General features: G+C 38.2%; 1 protein-coding gene across 1 annotated transcript in view; it reads right to left on the minus strand.

Annotated features, from left to right (window-relative positions):
• The window catches only part of MAN1A2 (mannosidase alpha class 1A member 2), a 118,569-nt gene that overhangs the window by 83,460 nt on the left and 15,682 nt on the right, over nt 1-19,427 (minus strand). The window contains exon 2 of the mRNA XM_026861035.1: nt 17,250-17,346. Within this exon, the coding sequence (XP_026716836.1) occupies nt 17,250-17,346 (97 nt within the window). The remainder of the gene's footprint in view (nt 1-17,249; nt 17,347-19,427) is intronic.

Genomic DNA, 19,427 nt, shown 5'->3' on the forward strand with positions numbered 1-19,427 from the left:
AAAAAAAAAAAAAAAAAAAAAAAAAAAAAAAAAAAAAGAGTTCAGACCACTCTACAATCATTCAGTTTTCTAGATGTCAGAAGTACATTCAAGTGTCCACAAAGGGGGTTAGGCACAAGAATATCTGCTTTCCAGCTCTACAAAAATATCTTCAAAAATACAAATTTTAACAACCTTTTTCATGAAGTTCTTTGCACAGAACTATAGAAGAAGGACCATGGAAATGCCAGTGATTATTTTTGCCATCTCACAAATCCAACAGATGCATTCAGACAGAAACTAAGAGTGGAAAGGTCAGAACTGCTGGAACAGAGCTCTCCAAAAACTGACCAAAAGTGTCCAGGGTTTCCTAACACATCCCACACTGATTGAACAATATGACTTCGCCAAATACAGACAAGAAATTTGCTTTCATCCTCACAGTGTTAAAAGCGAGCCTTCAACCATGCGGATAGAAATCTCACCTAAACCAATAGTCCCCAACAGGGATTGACCAACAACTAGTTTCACACAAAATCCTCCTGCGTTGTTTCCAGCCACAGAAATAAATGCAGTCCAATAGAACAAAAGAGAATTGCTCAGCACTTTTTACCCTTAAGAGTCAATTAAAGGCATAGGTTCATACTCTAAGCTTTTGTCTTGGCCACACTCCAGTAATTTGTTCAAGCTCTCCTGCCTGCTGCCTTTTTGCCCTCTCCTCTCATCATTTAAAAGTCTTTCCTAGACCCACAAACACCCAACAAAACATTACTGAGCAAAGCCCGTTCTGCTCACACACGCCTCTTCTCTGAGCAGTAATGGGTGCCTATTTCTGAGATGTAGATCAGTATGGTTATGTTTTCTAGACCCCATGGAAGAGCTCAACTATTTCTTACCACAGCCTCCTAAAAAAAGCATTTATATCTCAACTCATAATAAATTATTTGCTTTTCTTCTTTCTTAATCATAAGGAGACTATTTCAACCAAATTTGGATTATTTTTCCTCCTCCTTAAACACAAGATAACTAATCCTAACAGCACACCAGCACTTCTTCCTTGAGGAAGGAAGACTCAGAAGAACAATCTTTGTTTTTTAAACCTTTTTGGCTGAACACATTTCCAAAAGGTCAAGAAATAACAAGTCAGTATTCTGTAACGGACTGTCTACCCAGTCGTCTTCTTTTAGTCTCAGACAGCACAGAGCAAGGTAACTGCATCCTCCTGTGTACTGAGGGAGAAGAGTCCAAAATGTAGAGTTCGTACCCAGAAGTCTTATACCTACAAGAATAGAGGGCAGAGCTGGACATAAGGCAACACAGAGGACAATAGACTTAACACCTTGGCTGTCCTGTGTTGCAAGATAGGTACAACTTAAAACTATGTGGGCTACATTAGGCTGGGTTAGAGAGCAAAATCAATTGCTCTCAGTTTTTTTCTTGGACTGTGTGGAGAGGATGTCATTTCACTGAATTCTTCTGTGTCTGCTGAGGTCCACAACCCAAACAGAACAGGCAGTGATGTTGTCATAGCTGTCTTCCTTCATCTTAAAATATACTGCACCACCAGCAAGGCATCACCTGAAATCTAAAGCAGGAAGAAATAGCAAGTGTTCAAAGATCACCGGTCTGCATTAGCATCACACATGGTGCTATAGGGAAAACAGACTACAATGCATAGGCAGCAGTACTTCCCCTTCTTGGTGTTGATAAAAATCATTCAGTTTAAAGTCCCAAAGAAAAATCATTTTTCATTCGTAATCTAGTATAGGTTTTTTTCCTTCCCTAAACATGCTAAGATCCATAAATTTTGCCATAAAGGACAAGAGGATGATCTTCCTGGACTTAAACTGCAGAAGGTGTCATTTGAAAAGTAATAAACTAGCTCTAAACAATGAGATAATGGTTTAGAGGAGTATACACTGTTTACTACCACCTCAACCAGTCTGATCTATTATTGCCCCGGATACAGAAAGAGCAGATGTATCACTGTGGTGAAAAAGGCTATAAAACAATTAAATTATAATAGAAAATAACACTTCTCATAGCTGAAGGCACTCCTCCCAGGGTCTGCCTCTGTTCCATACAAAGGCTCAGTTGGTCACGTTACATAAGATAATAACCGATTCCAAAAGGGCTTAGTTTTACAAATGTCAGATTAGGAAGTTTCCTCTCCATATAATTATAGTTCTAGTTGATTGAGCTCCAAATTTAATGAAGTTTGCCTAATGAATGCAGTGTTCATTCCTCTAAATAAAACAGAACATCCATCATGAACTAATGAAAGGAATTTAGCAGTGAAATAGCTGAACTATTAACAAAATCATGCACACTCCCATTAAGCGAGAGTATTATTCCAAAGGACTGCAAAATAGTAAATCAGATTTATATTTAGGTAGACATCAGTTTCCTAGGATGAGACAAATAATTCCTTCACTTGATAGCACATAAATCTAGAGTCTGAAATATCTAGCAAATCATATGACTAAGTGTAAACAGCAGGGCCATTAAAAGAAAAATGGTCTTTCAGTATGCCAAATTGCTAGATGAAGAACTGGTTTATTTATATCATTTTAAAGTCTCACAAGAGACTATCAAAGTACCAGGAGACAGATCGTTGTCATGTGTTCCATGACAAAAGGAATATGAAGGAAATAAACAGCCCATTTTCATTATACCAGAAGGGTAAGTATAGAGAGTTAGAAAGTCTGATACCAGCTACAGGGTTGTTTAGTGTATTTATTATGCAGAAGAAGAGACTATGAGCAGTGAGGTACTAGAGAAAATATGTGAACTAGCATAGATCAATTATGGTCAGAGAAGACTGAAAATTTGACAAACAGATACATTATGTGAATAAGGAACAAGATGGCAAGTTAGAACTCTACACCAGCAAACTGAAGCTACACATTCTGAGTTGAAAAGTAATCATCAAATAGGTGCTTCACAGAATCTCTGATTATTTGACATGTTACTCATACGCCCATTTTCAACAGGTTTATACCACACACAGGTATCTCAGAACTCCTTCCAAAACACACTTTCATGAGGGCTTTCATCAGCCCAGGTTGAGGGCTGGGCAGATGTACTGGGCCTGGCTGGGATGGAGCTAATTGCCTCATAGCAGTCTGTATGATGCTGAAGCTGTGCTCTGGATTTGAAACACTGTTGATGACACAAAACAATTTGGGCTATTGCTGAGCTGTGCTTGCACAGCATCAAGGCTTTCTCCTTTTCCCCCCCTGTCCCGCCACAGCAAATAAGTCAGGGGTGGGAGGGGACACAGCCATGATAGCTGACCCAAACTGACCAGAAGGATACTCCATACCATATAACATCCTGCTCTGTGGTAAAAGCTAGAGGGAGACAGTGTGTTTAGTCTGGCAGGTAGCCATTTCTCAGCTTCAGTCTGCTTGCCAGAGGTGGCAAATGATTGTCTTTGCATGACTCCCCCCTCTCTTCCTTCATTTATTAAAATACTTTTTATCTCCACCCATGGGTTTTTCTTGCTTTCATTCTTCCTATTCTCTCCCCTGACTCACTAGAAAAAGAATTTTCTTTCTTTCCCTTTCACCCCTCTGTCTGTACTCTAACACTCCTGTGTTACAAGGATGTTAGTATCTTACAACACACAGGCATCTATCCAGAGACCAGTCAGAATAGTAACAAACCTGAAGGAAATACAGTGTATTTAAACGGAACTCATTACCAAAACACATGCTACAAAGTCAAGGAAACCAGCTTAAGTGGAAAAAATACCACGAGGCCACTCTTCCTCTAAGGAAAGTCACATCTAATAGGCCTAATAGGTGCATGTAATCATTTTTATTCCTCTACCTTACGCAGCAAGTGAAAACTACCTATTTTATTATTAAGCAGAAGTGATAGCAGATGAAAAATCCAGAAGTGGGATTCTCGTTAGTTTGTTTACAGTCAAGGCACAATTTTAGTATTTCCTAAATCAGTGACAAAATCACACAGGAATCTAATAGACTCTTGTTGGTTACAAGGACAGCTTGCAGATACCACCACCAGGTATGTTTAGAAGAAAGCTAAGAGAATTAGCAAGATTGCTTGAGTCAAAACAAGTAGTTGGATAAAGCATCAGGCTGTTACTGAAGACAACTGCCTCTATATATCATACAAACAGTCCGTCAGATTGGAAATTGGCCAATGTGACACCCATATGTAAGAAGGGTTGGAAGGATGATCCAGGAAATTAAAGGCCTGTCAGTTTGGCTTCGGTGCCCAGTAAACTGATAAAGCAGCTCATCCTGAGTACCATCACAACACACATGCAGAGCAACCAGATGATCCAGCCCAGTCAGCGTGGGTTTATGGAAGGCAGGTCCTGCTTGACAAACCTGATCTCCTCCTATAACAGGACAACCTGTTTACAGAATGAGGGAAACCATTTCCCACAGCATTCTCCTGGCAAAACTGGCTGATTGTGGCTTGGATGGGCACACGCTTTGCTGGGTAAAAAACTGTCTGGATGGCCGGGCCCAGAGAGTTGTGGTGAACAGAGTTAAATCCAGCTGGCGGCCAGTCACAAGTGGTGTCCCCCAGGGCTGGGTGTTGGGGCCACTCCTGTTTAACATCTTTATTGATGATCTAGATGAGGGGACCAAGTGCACCCTCAGTCAGTTTGCAGATGACACCCAGTTGGGTGGGAGTGTTGATCTGCTCGAGGGCAGGGAGGCTCTGCAGAGAGACCTGGACAGACTGGAGCCATGGGCTGAGCCCAACTGGAGGAGTTTCACAAAGGCCAAATGCCAGGGGCTGCCCTTGGGCCACAACAACCCCCAGCAGCGCTACAGGCTTGGGGAGGAGTGGCTGGAGAGCTGCCAGTCAAGGAGGGACCTGGGAGGTTGATTGACAGCCGCCTGAACATGATCCATTAGTGTACCCAGGGGGCCAAGAAGGCCAATGGCATCCTGGCTTGTGTCAGCAATAGTGTGGCCAGCAGGCACAGGGAAGGGATATTACCCCTGTACTCGGCACTGGTGAGGCTGCACCTCAATTCCTGGGTCCAGTTTTGAGCCCCGTACTACAAAAAGGCCATTGAAAGACTTGAGCGTGTCCACAGAAGGGCAACAGAGCTGGTGCAGGGTCTGGAGCACAGGTCTGATGGGGAGAGGCTGAGGGAACTGGGTGGGGTTTAGTCTGGAGAAGAGGAGGCTGAGGGGAGACCTCCTGGCCCTCTACAGCTCCCTGAAAGGAGGGTGCAGAGAGGGGGGATGAGTCTCTTGAGCCAAGGAACCAGTGCCAGACCAAGAGGTAATGGCCTCAAGCTGCGCCAGGGCAGGGTCAGACTGGCTCTTAGGATTTCTTTGCAGAAGTGGTTGCTGGGCATTGGAATGGGCTGCCCAGGGCAGGGGGGGATTCCCCATCCCTGGAGGGGTTGAAGAGTCGGGTTGACCCAGCGCTGAGGGATCTGGTGGAGTTGAGAACAGTCAGTGTGAGGTTAATGGTTGGACTGGAGGATCTTCAAAGGTCTTTTCCAACCAAGATGATTCTGTGATTCTGTGAAATAGCAAGCATCTCTTCATCAAGACATCTCTACTACAGAAGTAAGCTTTTTTTTATACTCTAGAAAGCCAACTTTTCTTCATAAGCATTAGAAAGCTGGAATTTGTAGTTAGTTGTGTGTAGAGACTAAAGATCTGGATGTAAGGAAATGTCTTTCACTCTCAAAACAGCATAGGCAATGAGATGATACTGATGGACTGAACCTTAAGATACAAAGAGACCTCCTATGCCAGAAATAGTACTGGTCTCAACCACCCATAGCCAGTTCTTGGTTTATTTTCAGGGCCCTGGATAGACATCCTTTACTGGAAGCAGAACCTACACCTACCAGTGCAGTACACCTTTGATTGCGGGTGTGTTTAATTGAGGGTAGGGGAAGGATCAATTTGCAGAACGAGTTTAAGAGGACCAAAGTCTTGAGGGATAATTTAACTTGATTCACAAGTTAAATGTCTGCTCTGGAAGGCAACCTGAACTTCAGAGCGGTCCAACACTACTGCCAGAACAACCAGAGAACTGGGGTGTGCCCAAGCATAGGGCACATCCTCCCTATTCTATCGCAGTGATTCCAGAAACAAAATAGGGGATGTAAAGCCTCCTCATATAACCTGGTACTTTGAACCTAAAAGATTAGTTATTTTTCACATAGGCAGGTATTTTAATCTCTAGCAGCAGAGCAAAAATGTTTCCTTGATAAACTCAGTCTGACATTAAATACAGAGTTATTACAGTCTTTAAAAAATATTCTTGTTGATATTCCTGCCTGCCCAGCTTCAGAATGGCCGAAAAATGTAGACTTAGCAAGACTGTACTGATCTAGGGAAAGTATAGCAATTTCTACTCAGAAAGATTCAAAAGAATTCAAGTTTTCAGACTACAGGGTTGCTTAATGTGACAGACAATTACAGATGTGGTAGAAAAATATATAACATGAAAATTAAAAGCAAACAATTATCAGTCCCATTTTCTGTATCTCAAATGAGACTCTGGTAATAACGCTGTCACTACGGAAGGATACCACTTGTAAAGTATCTTAATGACTCACAAGGAAGAAGATAATGTTTAGGAAAATGAATTAAACTTTTGAACAACAGTTTAATTCCACTGTGAAACAAGTGCCTCAAAATTAGTCAATGAAACTATACATTTCATACAAAACTGCAACATATGATTTCAGCTAAGCCATAAAATGCAATGAATAAGCCTTTAAGTATCCATGAAGAAATCAATTCCCTTTAACATCCTAGACTAATTAAAAAAGCAGAACAAAAAAAACTTAAGCATGTTGATTGCTTAGTTCTGTTAAATTGCTGATAATAAGCAACATGAAAATGAGTTCCTAATCTTTTATACAAGACAAGTAAAGTATCTTAGCATATAAACACATTAAATAATCAAATTGTAATGCTTTCCTTAATTTTAGAAATGAGGAAGTAACAGTAGTGAAGCAATGAAGCGTATGCTCGTCTTTGAATCTATTAAAAAGCGACCTGCAGGTAGATGTTCTTAATAAACAAACTGTGCTTGAATACTTATGTCCTTAAGACCTTAGACAAAGTTTTTAAATTTGGAATTTATACTACAGTAAACCTTCCTCTTCTCTGCTCTTCGCCTGATTGCTTCCCTTTGCTTTCCAACTAAATCACAGCGCTTCAGTTTAATTAAAAATTCATACAAGGCAGAGTTGAATGCAGTCCCTCCAGTACAAAGCCTGAACATCCTCAAAACTAAATTTGAAAAGGACTTAACATATTAATACCAGACTGCTTTGATTTTCTATGTTTCTTTGCAATTGTCTTTCATATTTTTTTGTTATTCTGTTTTTAAGCACAAACACAAAACTGAATTACTGTAGATAGGAGGAGGAATATGTGCAGACCATAATTAAGATTAATGCTGGAACTATTATCTGAGCTAGTGGAAGGTTAAGACCTAGTGATAACTGAAAGGCTGCAATGTCAGGAAATAAAGACTAGGATGAGCTTCAGAGTAGGAAAGGTAAGAGGGAGAGGAGATGGCATAAAATTGAGCACAAAGGAGGGGATAAAAGTATATTGGAAGGCAGGCAAGAATAACGGTCAAGAAGTGAATGTCGATGGCAATCAGCTACACACATGAAAGCAGTCAACTGAAACTAACCAAAAATACACACCTGGAACAACTCCATTTTGAGAAATTAGGAAGTGGAAGATTGAAGGGAAGAGTACCTATGAATGATGGCTCAGAACTTTGCAGAACCTAAATACAGGCAGTAGTCAAGGCCAGCAGTGAGCAAAGCGAGATTCATATTTGACAGTAAATAAGAGAGCAAGATGTTATCTGGACTCCAGTATAATTGTGTGACCTGAGTTCAGAAATCTTACATATGAAGCAAGCTAAGTACTGATCTTCTAAGACAGTAAAGGTACAATTTCTTACAGGCAATTGTAAGCTAAATGACTGTCAGCTAGGCAGTAGGAAAAGCATCACAAAACATGCGTGTCTACCAGCCATCTTGTCACATATGCTTTTCTATTTTTAGTAAAATCTTGTGCCACTTCCACATATTTTGGTCCAAACCACATTCTAAATTTTCTTTAAAACAGCTGAGGAGAAGCTGATTTCCATGTTGCAGCCATAAAACTTCATGAGAATGGGGCAAGAGTTGTGTGAACAATAGTAGTGCATTAGGCACAAGCACAGTACTGCACTCATGTTGTTGAGCTGTTCCTGAATTACAGCTAACAGTAAAGTGTACGTTCATCTGCCTCCCACTTTTTACATGTAGTTGTTCCTACCATATTTAGTTTTAGAGCTCTGTATGCTAATCTTTACGTAGTTGTCATGCCTGTTTACTTGATATTTTAACACAGTCCAACACAGACTCTTTAAGTCTTAATTTCCTTATTACACCATCTGTTCTTAGCTCCCAATGATAGGGAACAAGTTTGAATTCAGGAATAGCGTTCTCACAACCTGAACAATTCCCAAATCAACACAAACAGAAGTCCAAAGATTGCCAACAGGAAACAAATACATTTTTTTTTCTCAGAGCAAATTATCTGGTTTATAAGTTAAAAACAGGAGAGGATGCTATTAGAGAGAATAAGAATTCTCAATTTGAGCCTAAGCCCTGAAATGCAGTATGACTTAATTTCTTCATTAGCACTTAATGTAGACAGCAGGTTATACAAATGAGCTGTGTTTATTTAATTCCACTTTAAGTCTGTGAATCTCTTTTATTTTTTTTTAAGGCAGAATTTTCAATCTTCTGAATAATGCCATAGAATTTATACAACAGTTCTGAAACATGTAAAAAAGCCACTGAGAACAACTGACCTAAATGTGTTGGTACTTGAGCTAATAAAAACTGGGTGAGAAGAATTCAATGGGAATACTATATTATTAAAAAGAACAGAAAACAACAGCTGCTCATGGTGAATTTTCCTGATATGCATAGGCACGCTTGTGACAGTTTGATGAAACAGCAATAACATTCAAAAAATATTCTTAGCTATCCCGTTCTCTTTATCTATGGCACCAATACTGTAAAACAGTTAAAAGGGAATGTGCACAGCCAGATTGCATCCTGCCTGCACACATTTGCAAGTTTTAGAGAACAACCATATTCTGAATAAACATGACATCTATTGCAGTGAAGCAAAACAGTGTTTACAAAACACTATTTGCCCAGTTAGCAGCATCAGTCCGAGGACAGCTTTAAATTAGGTGAACTAAGGAAAAAACAGAAATTCTGTAGAGAAAAATCTTACCTTAGCATCAACGTCACAGTCTTCTTAAGAAGACTGAACTTGCATATGGACAGAGAATATATACAGAAGATATGTGAAAACAAAGGCTCCTAAGAAAACTAAACTGCCACAGGATAAGAGAAGATTGTTCTCACACGTATTATTTTTAAATCACCGTATTATTTTTAAATCACTGTATTATTTTTAAATCAAGTCATTCAGAAATACTGTATACAGTGGATGAGGCTTTTGAAAAAGAATGCTACTGCAGAAAAGCCACCCTATAGTGAGTTTCTAGACTCATTAAGGAGCCTAAAAGATGCAAAATATAATTAGGAAAGGATCAGTGAACAAAACAGAAATCAGAACAAAGTTTTAGTTTTCCTCTCAAAGAAAAAAAGAACTTGAAAATATATAAAGAAAGGGGATAACAAGGTATAAGGTGTGGAAGAAAAATATGTATGAGAAATTACTTAACAAGGCCAAGACTCTCCAGGTAAGACAGGCACACAACTGAGGGCATGTGCAGTTCTACAAACTCATGAATGGCAAAGAAGAATGGGTGGTTGTTTTCCAATACCAAAGCGAGCTACCTAAGACAGAGAGGATGCTTCAAAACTAAAAATTTTTCTACACAATATGGAATCAAACTATGGAACCAGTCATAATGGAATGTGGCAGGTGCTCTGAAGTTTTCATGGACTCAAAAGCAGATTGGACACAATAAACAAAAAATAAAGTGATTAAATAAAACTTGCCGCCTCTGACCACAGAAGCACTAATGCTGCACAAACTTTTGCAAGCCCCGAGAGTGCTCTTAGAAAAGCTCACTTACAACAACAGGCTTTTCCTGCTCTTACATTTCCCCAGTAAGTACATGCCATGAGCAAGTTTTTGGAAGCTAAGTAATGATCATGTCTGATCTTCCGTCCCATCTGAAGGAACTCTTCTTGCATTATCAGAATACTGCTCTAATTCTAAATTTGGCCAGCAACTCTTGAGAGTTATGCTCTTTATTTAAATCTTATCTTTGCAAAATTTCTGTTATGGGCCAAAAAAATACGCATTCAATGTATACATAATATTCCACATTGTCTCAGCATAGTCACTCATTACTGATTTTGCAGAGGACACAGCTCCATAGACCTGTCCTAAGGCCAGTTTCATTTACTTTAAAATTGAATAGGACCTGAAATACAGAGATAAGGCTGAAATGTGCGCCATGAAAGTACCTCTCTTTACAAGTTAGTGTGAATGGGTTTTCTTTCCCCTTTCATGTGCCACAGAAGGCAACAATGGGTAGATCACAAAATAAAAACTACTGCTCACCAAATAGGACTTTTTTTTCCCATTAGAACAAGTGAAGAGCATATTTGTTTACATATATATTTCTCATCCCTTTTTTGTTTTCACTTATCCTTCATACAGACTCAGAGGCTGAAAACATGCACAGAAAAAAAATGTTAGTCAAAAGTTTCTCCTGTCTGTCTCTTCATTAGGGTTTTACAACCAGAAGTTTTTATCCATATTTTCAAAAGGTCATCCCTCTTTTTTACTTTAGGGTGTATAACTTATTTTCTTCGCAGTAAAAGTGGGTCTCCATAATGTTTATAAATTTGCAGGTTATTTGGCAACTAAAAAGAAAACCCCACAGGAATACAAAAGGCCCACAAATCTCAACACCCTTGATACCTGATTACATAAACTTCAAAGGTAAATGACAACTAATCAGATGACAACAGATGATAGTGTCAGAACAGCTCAGGCAGCCCAATAACTGTTACAGTGACAGATGACAAAAATGTCAAATAAACTAAAGAATATTTCCCATGGTAATTAAAAAAAAAAAAAAATCTGTTAAAGAATTTTCTTGTAGTGCTTAAAAGAAATATTCCACTTCCTGTTTTCTAGACCACAAACTGGATGAAGAAATCTCATTACTCTCCGAAGCTGTATCATACTTGCCAAAGGTAGAGGAAAAATAGACTCCTTTGCCTGACTCAGCTCCTTGCCACAACAGCCTCATTCCCTTTCAGTCTGACAAATGCATTTTCTCTGCTGGGCTTGGGAGCATTGTTGTTTCTGCTCTCCAGTATAGCAGAGAAATGCACTGTCAGATCTCCATTGCTTAGCAACACAGAAATCTGCGCAAGAGCTTCCCACGCTGCAGCAGTGGGCAGCTGGCAGCTGGCTCAGCAACTTTCTCCCAGGTCATGAGGGTTTATCAGCAGCACTGGTAGCAAAAGGCTGAGATAAGGTTGTGCAGCAAGCCAGGCAACAGGACACACTCAACAAGGTGGTAGAAACCAAGTAGTCCATGGCTAGTTTAAAAAAAAAAAAAAAATCAGCTTGCTAGTTGACCCAACTGAATCCTTGAGTTGCTCCCTTGGATACATCTTGTTCATTAACCAACACACACCTTAAAATGTCATTTTTTCCCGTATGTATGAAGCAGCAGCACATTGCATTGATGAAACTGAACGTGCCAGACAAAAATCCCTCATAAAAGAGCGAACAGCTTTATTTGGTCATGTGTTAAGGAAGAGATATGGCACTGCATTGCAGCCTTGAGGCTCTACTAGGTAACACAAATGCAAACACAATGTGACTTCATTGACAATTTTCTCTTCCTCCCAGAACACATTATCCCAAGACAGAGCTGGCAGACATCTCAGATTAAATTAGCCATTTCCATGGCATGTGAGTTGAGAGAACAGGAGAGGCATGAAAGCACTATAGATGTGCGAGACAGTTCTAGTGTGGGAAAATATGAAATAATTTCATTACATTTTTGTGTATGAGAATGGGCATGTCTGTATGCAAGCATCAACAACTTTAAAACTCCACATCATCATTACTTAGGAAAGGTCTTTTCACACCCTTCAAAACATATCTAGACATATATCTGTATGTGTACATTATCAGGTCATCTTCACATAATGCAGCTAGGACATCTCTAGACAGAATACATCCAAATGCAAGGTTTAGAAATGCACTGCTAGTAATATAGGAAGTTTACAATTTTGCCAGTTCGCATTGGTACTTTGTCATGTACTTACTACCTGACAAACTGCACATCTTCATTGTATTCTTAGACAGTTAATATTACAAAAACACTCCACATCACAAATTTCAGAACTCTCAGAAAGCATCACGTAAGACGACAACTCACAATTTCTAGTTTTGCTGAAGACAATGTTCTGAGTTACTCAAGGATTGTGGTCTTTATTTTTTTCTCAAAGTCATTCAGGTTCACAATCAAACATTGGTTTAGAAAAATAAAGATTGGAGACTGATACAAACCCACTAGTACAAACTGCTTGGTTTAACTCACAATAAAGCATCTTCAAAGCTTGTGCTATGCTAATTATTTAAAAAGATGTTGAAGTAAAAGATACATATAGTATAGTAAAAGATAAAGTTTAAAACTCTGAAGCATATCTGGACTGAGTGATTTTGAGAGTGTTTCCATAAGACGTTCACCTAGGGGTCATCAAACAAGTGCTGGGACAAATCATCTTTAAACAGCATGTTTCAGATGGTTACTCTGATCCTCAAAAGCAAATCCAAGCAGATTTCATTACAGCAAGAGAATCTGACAATACCATCAATTACTCTGGGTTTTGCTACACCCAGAGAACCTTCTGAACAAGATCAGTGTTTGTCATGCTTGCTCATTATCTAACATGCATCATTTTCCAACAGCCTTTCTCTTCAACCTTTGTGTTCCAATGAGAACTTGACACCGACCCCACACTACTCCCCTCTGCAATAACACCCTGTGGCTGTCATCAAATTATTCCAGCAATTTAAGCAGCCAAAAAAAAAGTTAACTTTTTTATTTTTAGCTTAGCTGCTACTACCACCAGCAGAGTTGCAAGCAAAAATTTAAACTGGAATGAGAAATTATAACTCCATGCTATACTTTCTCCTTGCAGGGTAGGCATAAATAACAAATCTTGATATTAACAGCCCTTTCAAAACCAGGTAACTTTTACAAAAATAGGAGCAAGTTATCACCCTGCTTCAACCAACACAGGTTTGTTACATATGTCTTATAAATACCTTTAAAAGCTCGCCAATTCCCACTCATACTTTCCCAAAGCAGCACCATACTTTTAATGCTGTGATACAGCTGTTGAAGAGGTACTACTTAAGATTTTAACTACTGACTGATTACACAGTTTCTTAGGGAACATTTTTAGCAGTCTCTCCTTTACAAATGTCTCCTCTCAGACATCTCAAAAAGACTGGCAGGAGTTTCTAGCTGCAGGTCAAGTAAAGCAAACCCAGCAGGTGCTGTTATACAAGTCAAACTAACCATTGGGGCAGCCCACTAATGTTCTTGCTGGAATGCTTCAGTGAGGCACAGAACGTCTTGCTTTAAGAAGTTGATCACCGTTCCCTATTTTTTAATGACTTAAAACCAAGATTCATGAGAGCAGAGCAGGCCATCTCCTCTCACCTTCTCTGACCCCACTCTGAACCCTGATAGATCTTGCAAAGTTAGGAACACTTATGTTCCTCTTGGTACAGATATACAGCGCTTCGGAGGGAAAGGGGAGTCCAACAGAGAAGATTAATGGCTTATTTGCCTTCTCATCGTGTTTACCTCACTTGAGAATTATCAGTAAACCTGATTTCCCAAAGATTCATGCAAAGGGTTGAGATGTCACCCAGCAATACCATCTCCCTGCTGAATATCACAGACATGCTATGAATTGAAACGGTACAACAGACTGCAGTAATGGGTCAAATCATCTTTGAGATGAGTAATAAAACCAGGTTTTGCTGAGCAGCTTTTTATTCAAAATAGCATTGGATTTCAAAAATAATTATGTAATGCCTTCAGAAACGCAAATACCTCTGGGAATGGTTTCATTATGGGTAACAGACTCGTGAAGTACCAGCAATAACAACACAGTCTAGACAGTCCTCAGTACAAGGACCACTTTTTTCCCCCCATTCTCATCAACCATGCACCAAATAAACAATAGGTGATTTTATTTTAGACTCAGTATATACTGAAGTCTACATATTACAGAAAAGTTTCTCATATGAAAAAGCCTTGAACAAAGCAATCATAACATGATTTGGCTAAAAATTAAATGGCACAAAATAGCATCTGCATTTTAAAAGGATAAACACTTTGCTAGTTAGCTGGAATAAGACGATCCAAAACTTGAATGCAGAAGCAGCCTGCAATTTCTTTCAGACAGCAATACCAAAATTCCAAAGAATAAGCATTTTGAGAAGAAAAAAGGAAGTTCTCCAGACTCATTAGGAGACATGTTAGAAGTATGCAGAGGAGGAAAGAAAATAAAAGACTGGAGTAAAACTATAATTCAAAATTGCTTCAAAATACTGTGTCAGTCACATTAAAATCAAAATATTAGAAAAATGTTTTCCTGATATATGAAGAAAAAAACCTCACTTCACAGAGAGTCTGGGTTACAAACCAAGGCTAATCTAAAATTGTACTTGGCAAATTACGCAACAGAATTGGATGTAAATTCAACAGCAAATACTACATGATCATACAGGTGAACATTAAAGACTTACACTGTCAGACTCAAACTCATCAGATGGAAAAAAAATATAAAGGAAAGCCATAAAATAGAGACAACATACAAGTAAATCACAGGAAGCTTCAGAGGAGATTTTTCTCACAGAAATTAAAGCAGTGCCAACATAGAAGGTAGCAAAGAAAAATTATGTAAGAATATTAACAAGACTCTCCAGGAACCTAAGAAATGTCCTTCTGTCTGTCACAGCAGGAGCCTGTTGCTCTGTTCTTCCCTGCAACCTCACACTCTCTCCTTGCACTATGCTCAGTACTGACTGCATCTTAGACTCTTCTATTTTACTCTCCAAACTCCTCATTCAGTCCAGATGCATTTTTCTCTTGAGCATGTTAACTTGCTCATCTTCCTCCTCTCAGACAACTCTCCCTGACTCAGTCACTGTCATTATAAAGAAATAGAAAGAAATAAAACCAGTATCAGCTTTCACACCATACTTAAGTGTAAGAAACCAGGTTCCAGTACATGACCAAAAGCAACCAATGACAGGCTCTACAGGTTTGCTTGCAGTACCACAGATCAGTCCAGTACAGCAGCTGAGATTATTCTCCTATGGATTTAAATAGGCTACTGTGCACTACAGGCCTGGGGGAAAAAGGTTTATTCGTGGACATTTCTGGAGGGGGTTTTTTGTTTAAGTATTGCAGGAAATGCAACTCAGATGCTCTCCTTCCATTCCTGGGAGCAGGGGAGAGGAGCAGAGTGCCTAGTTAAAGTTCTCCTCCCTTCTCTATCTCCAGCATTTATTTAAGGTTCAAGTTCACCATGCAAGTAAATTTGACAAAAAACTGTTTGGATATAAAGCAAATCACTTATTTGGTAAGATATAAGAATGGTTTCAAGATAAAATTTAAGAAGATTGGGGAAAGGGACTGAGCAAAAAACAAAAAATCCATTTAAATATTACAATACTTTTGAAACAAGTCCTTTGACTCTTCTTTTGGAATAAGTTTCCTCTGGGAGTTTATTTTTTCCCTACAAATGAAAACAAAAATCTAACTAAATTTTAATTTAAATCAAAATAATTTATTCTGGGTTCAGGCAATAAGCACAGGAAACAAGAAAATGACACAATCCTAATCTGTATTTCTATCATTCACAAGAAACAAATTCAATGTTTAAAGACAAACAAAACCAATTACAATGACAACCAACCTCACACAAAGTCATTAGCCAACTACCTTACAATAAAAGCCATTAAAATCTTAATTTCAAACAAACTGTTATAACCAATACTAACATATTTAAGGTATAAACAGTATATTCACACTTGTTCTCCGATACCAGAGTGGAACACAGTATGAAACCCTGAACAGAATTCATAAAACCCTACCCAGTCTTAGAGCAGCTTTCCTCTGTGTTTCAAAATAAATGCATGAACTTCATGACTCAGTCATCTTAGATGCTGTGCATTCTGGACCAATCCAGGCTTAACCTTAATCACTAACATCAAGGTTATGTGTTTTGCTATACCAGAAGATGAACCTACAGAACCTCCAGGGTTCAGTCCTCAACAGTGACAACTAGGTTTATTGAACCATCAGTCCTACAGAACTCAGAATTTTAAAAATTAATTCTTTCCTGGCTCAAGTACCAATGAAACTTTGTCACTTTCCGATCACTATTCTACTTATTCTATTCTGGTGCATTTACACCAAAAAAGCAGTACCACAGATCACTGATATTTTAAGGAAAAGCCATCTAAGTCTGATCATACATACACAACACAAGGCTATTCAAATTCTTGATCTTTACCTTCCTGTTTCATACTATCGTAAATGCCATTTATAACACTCATTCACACTCCACTGCTCAAATATTCTCACTCCATCCCTTGAATTTCTTCCAAGCTTGCCTCTACACTCAAACTTCTGTATTTTGAATGGGTTTTTTTCTTTCATTCCAGTCTACAGTTTCAGAATCCACAAGTCACACATGAAGTAACAACATCATTTTTGCCTTACTCAGATCTTTTTTTAAAAGAGGCTTTAAATTTCACCTTGGTACTAGCAGGTTTTTTGGCATCTTGCATATGCATTTTGTCTTGTATCACATTCTCATGGAATTAAACACAAAGATCTACACAAGATGAGGTTGGGTTTTTTTAAAACAACTTTATATTCATGGCCTTCCAAAATATCATCACTGCTTTGTAACTTTTTTTTTTATATATATATGCGTACACAAAGTAACAGTGCAGGTAGACACACTTCACTTTTGCAACAGTAACAACATATTACTCCCAAAATATAGTTTAGTTAAGTAATTCATTGAAGTACCATTGAAATAATCAGTACACTTCTGTCATCCACACTTCATAAGATTTATATTAAAACAGAATTTCCTAGGAAGTTTGAGTAGATTTTCAAAGAGGATAGCATGGACAGAAATATTTAAAAAGAAACCTAAATCAGAAAATATAGCCTACCAAATATGTTGGTGGAATGTCCTTTCCGGGCAATTGGTTTGAGCTCATTATGTCCCCATCCATATTGTCTATAATTGTCCCAGGCATGCTTCATCATCTAAGAGATGGAAAAAATAGGATTCAATTACATTATAAAACCACTTTGTATGAATACAATATTTTACTCCTTATTTGAGACTTCATCTTTCACAGTCATCCAGCATACTGATAATTACTTTGCCACTATTTCTATCTGTTACAGAAATCAGATTATACAGCATGAATAAATTTGGAAACAACTTCAAGTCTATTTGATTTGAGCTCTAGAGCTTATTGCTCTGCGTTAGGTTATTTTCTTGTTCTTTCTTTTCCTAAAATATATGCACAGACATTTAAGAATTTAAGCATAAGGAATTGGTGAAAAATACTAACAACTAAGATGCTAACCAAAAGAAAAAATTTCTACCAATATCTGAAGAATAGGAGATTTATTTACACTAGTGCATCAAAGTATGACTAAACAATTTTGCAAAAGGGATAATAATTTTTTTATTAGCCACACCTACTTGACAAAGATATACTGTCATACAACCTCTACCAAAAGAAATGCCAAAAGCTTTGCTCTTTAGAAAGCATAATGAACAACGCAGTATAAAATTATTAATATTTGCTCCACAAAACATTCTCAATTCTTTTTAATAAATGTTTTCACCATCTAGTAAGCCAACTCCATCTAAAAACATCTAAAAAACAGAATGTCTCATTGACCCATAAGTATTAGTTGTGCACATCCACCGCTAAGCAGTGCTTTTATGGATTTGCTAAAACTTTTCAAATTCCTTGCTTGTTAATATACAGCAAAAATTCAGCAGCTAACAAATTTCAAAGCAAATGCAGTTAAAAAAAATCAAATATTATTAGTTACCTAAACAGATCAAAGCAAATAAGATGAAGAAATCAGATTCCAAAAGACAGTGCCCCAGACACAAGAACTGCTAGGAACAAACCTGTTCTAAAACAGCTATGTGGCTGTATCCACAACATTGTACATATTTTATTTTTATACTGCATCTTAAAAGTTATATTAAAGTATTGTTAATATAAACAAAAAGCCCCAAAAAGGTATAGGACTTAAATCACAATCTCCACAAGTTTGAGAAATGTTCTCTAAGAGGAGAAACTATGTTAATGTAATTAATAGATCAATATTAAGTCTTTAAGAAATTGATTATATCAGGGCAAGTAAAGATTTCACTATGATTTACAAGACTGTATTTTAATCTTATTTTAATCAGAGAGTCACTGTACCCACAGAAAACAGGAGGGAACAAGCAGATGCTGGCTAAGAAGTGAGGTGCAGCCAGCTGCCTTACCAGCACTACCTCACACAGAAGGAGCTCTCCGAGTTCAGGATTTAGTGGAAGTCAGCATCCAGTAATCCCAGATCTGCCAAACTACATCTAAACTGCCTGTTAAGACATGCCAAACAAAGTCTCTGTTTCCCTACAATCATCGAGAGATCCCTGTCCAACCTACACAGCTGTAATTCCTTTGAACATATACTCCCTCCAAATTTCCCATGGCTCAGACCATAAATGTGAGCCACAACAAAGGTATACGCACAGGCCCAGAAGCTGGGAAGCACTCCTGTATTAAACTAACATCAACCTAGGCACAGATGTCCATCTCAAGAAGACTGAGATCTCACTCCTACTGCTTGTCATTCAAAGTCAGCTCACATGTTGCTTTTGGTATTTGCACTAAAAGATCCTGACACCCACTTAGGCAATAATACTGTATCATTTCTTTTAGTGTCATGAACCTGTAATGTAAGAAAAAGAGGATGCAAATACTATACTAAAAGAGGAGAGAAAAGCTATTTCATTAGCATTCACAAATTCCTGAGTGTTTACAAAGCACTTATCAAATTGACCAATTAGTAGCTATTAGAACCTCAAGCTGACTCAGGTAAAGTGATCTTCTCTTGACAGGTAAGAAAACTACAGCATGACAAACACAATAAAAGCCTGATCACAGGCAGTATAGAAGGTCCTCTGAGATCTCTTACTAACATTATCCAGAATCAACCTACGAATTTTTATATAAAATTGTTCATTAACTAAAGATCATAGCATCAAGAATCACAACATTGTTCAAGCAGAAACGGACCTCCGGATGCCTCCAGTTCAATCTCCTGCT

The sequence above is a fragment of the Athene cunicularia genome (assembly GCF_003259725.1).
Source record: "Athene cunicularia isolate RWA chromosome 1 unlocalized genomic scaffold, athCun1 chr1_part1, whole genome shotgun sequence".
NCBI lineage: Eukaryota > Metazoa > Chordata > Aves > Strigiformes > Strigidae > Athene > Athene cunicularia.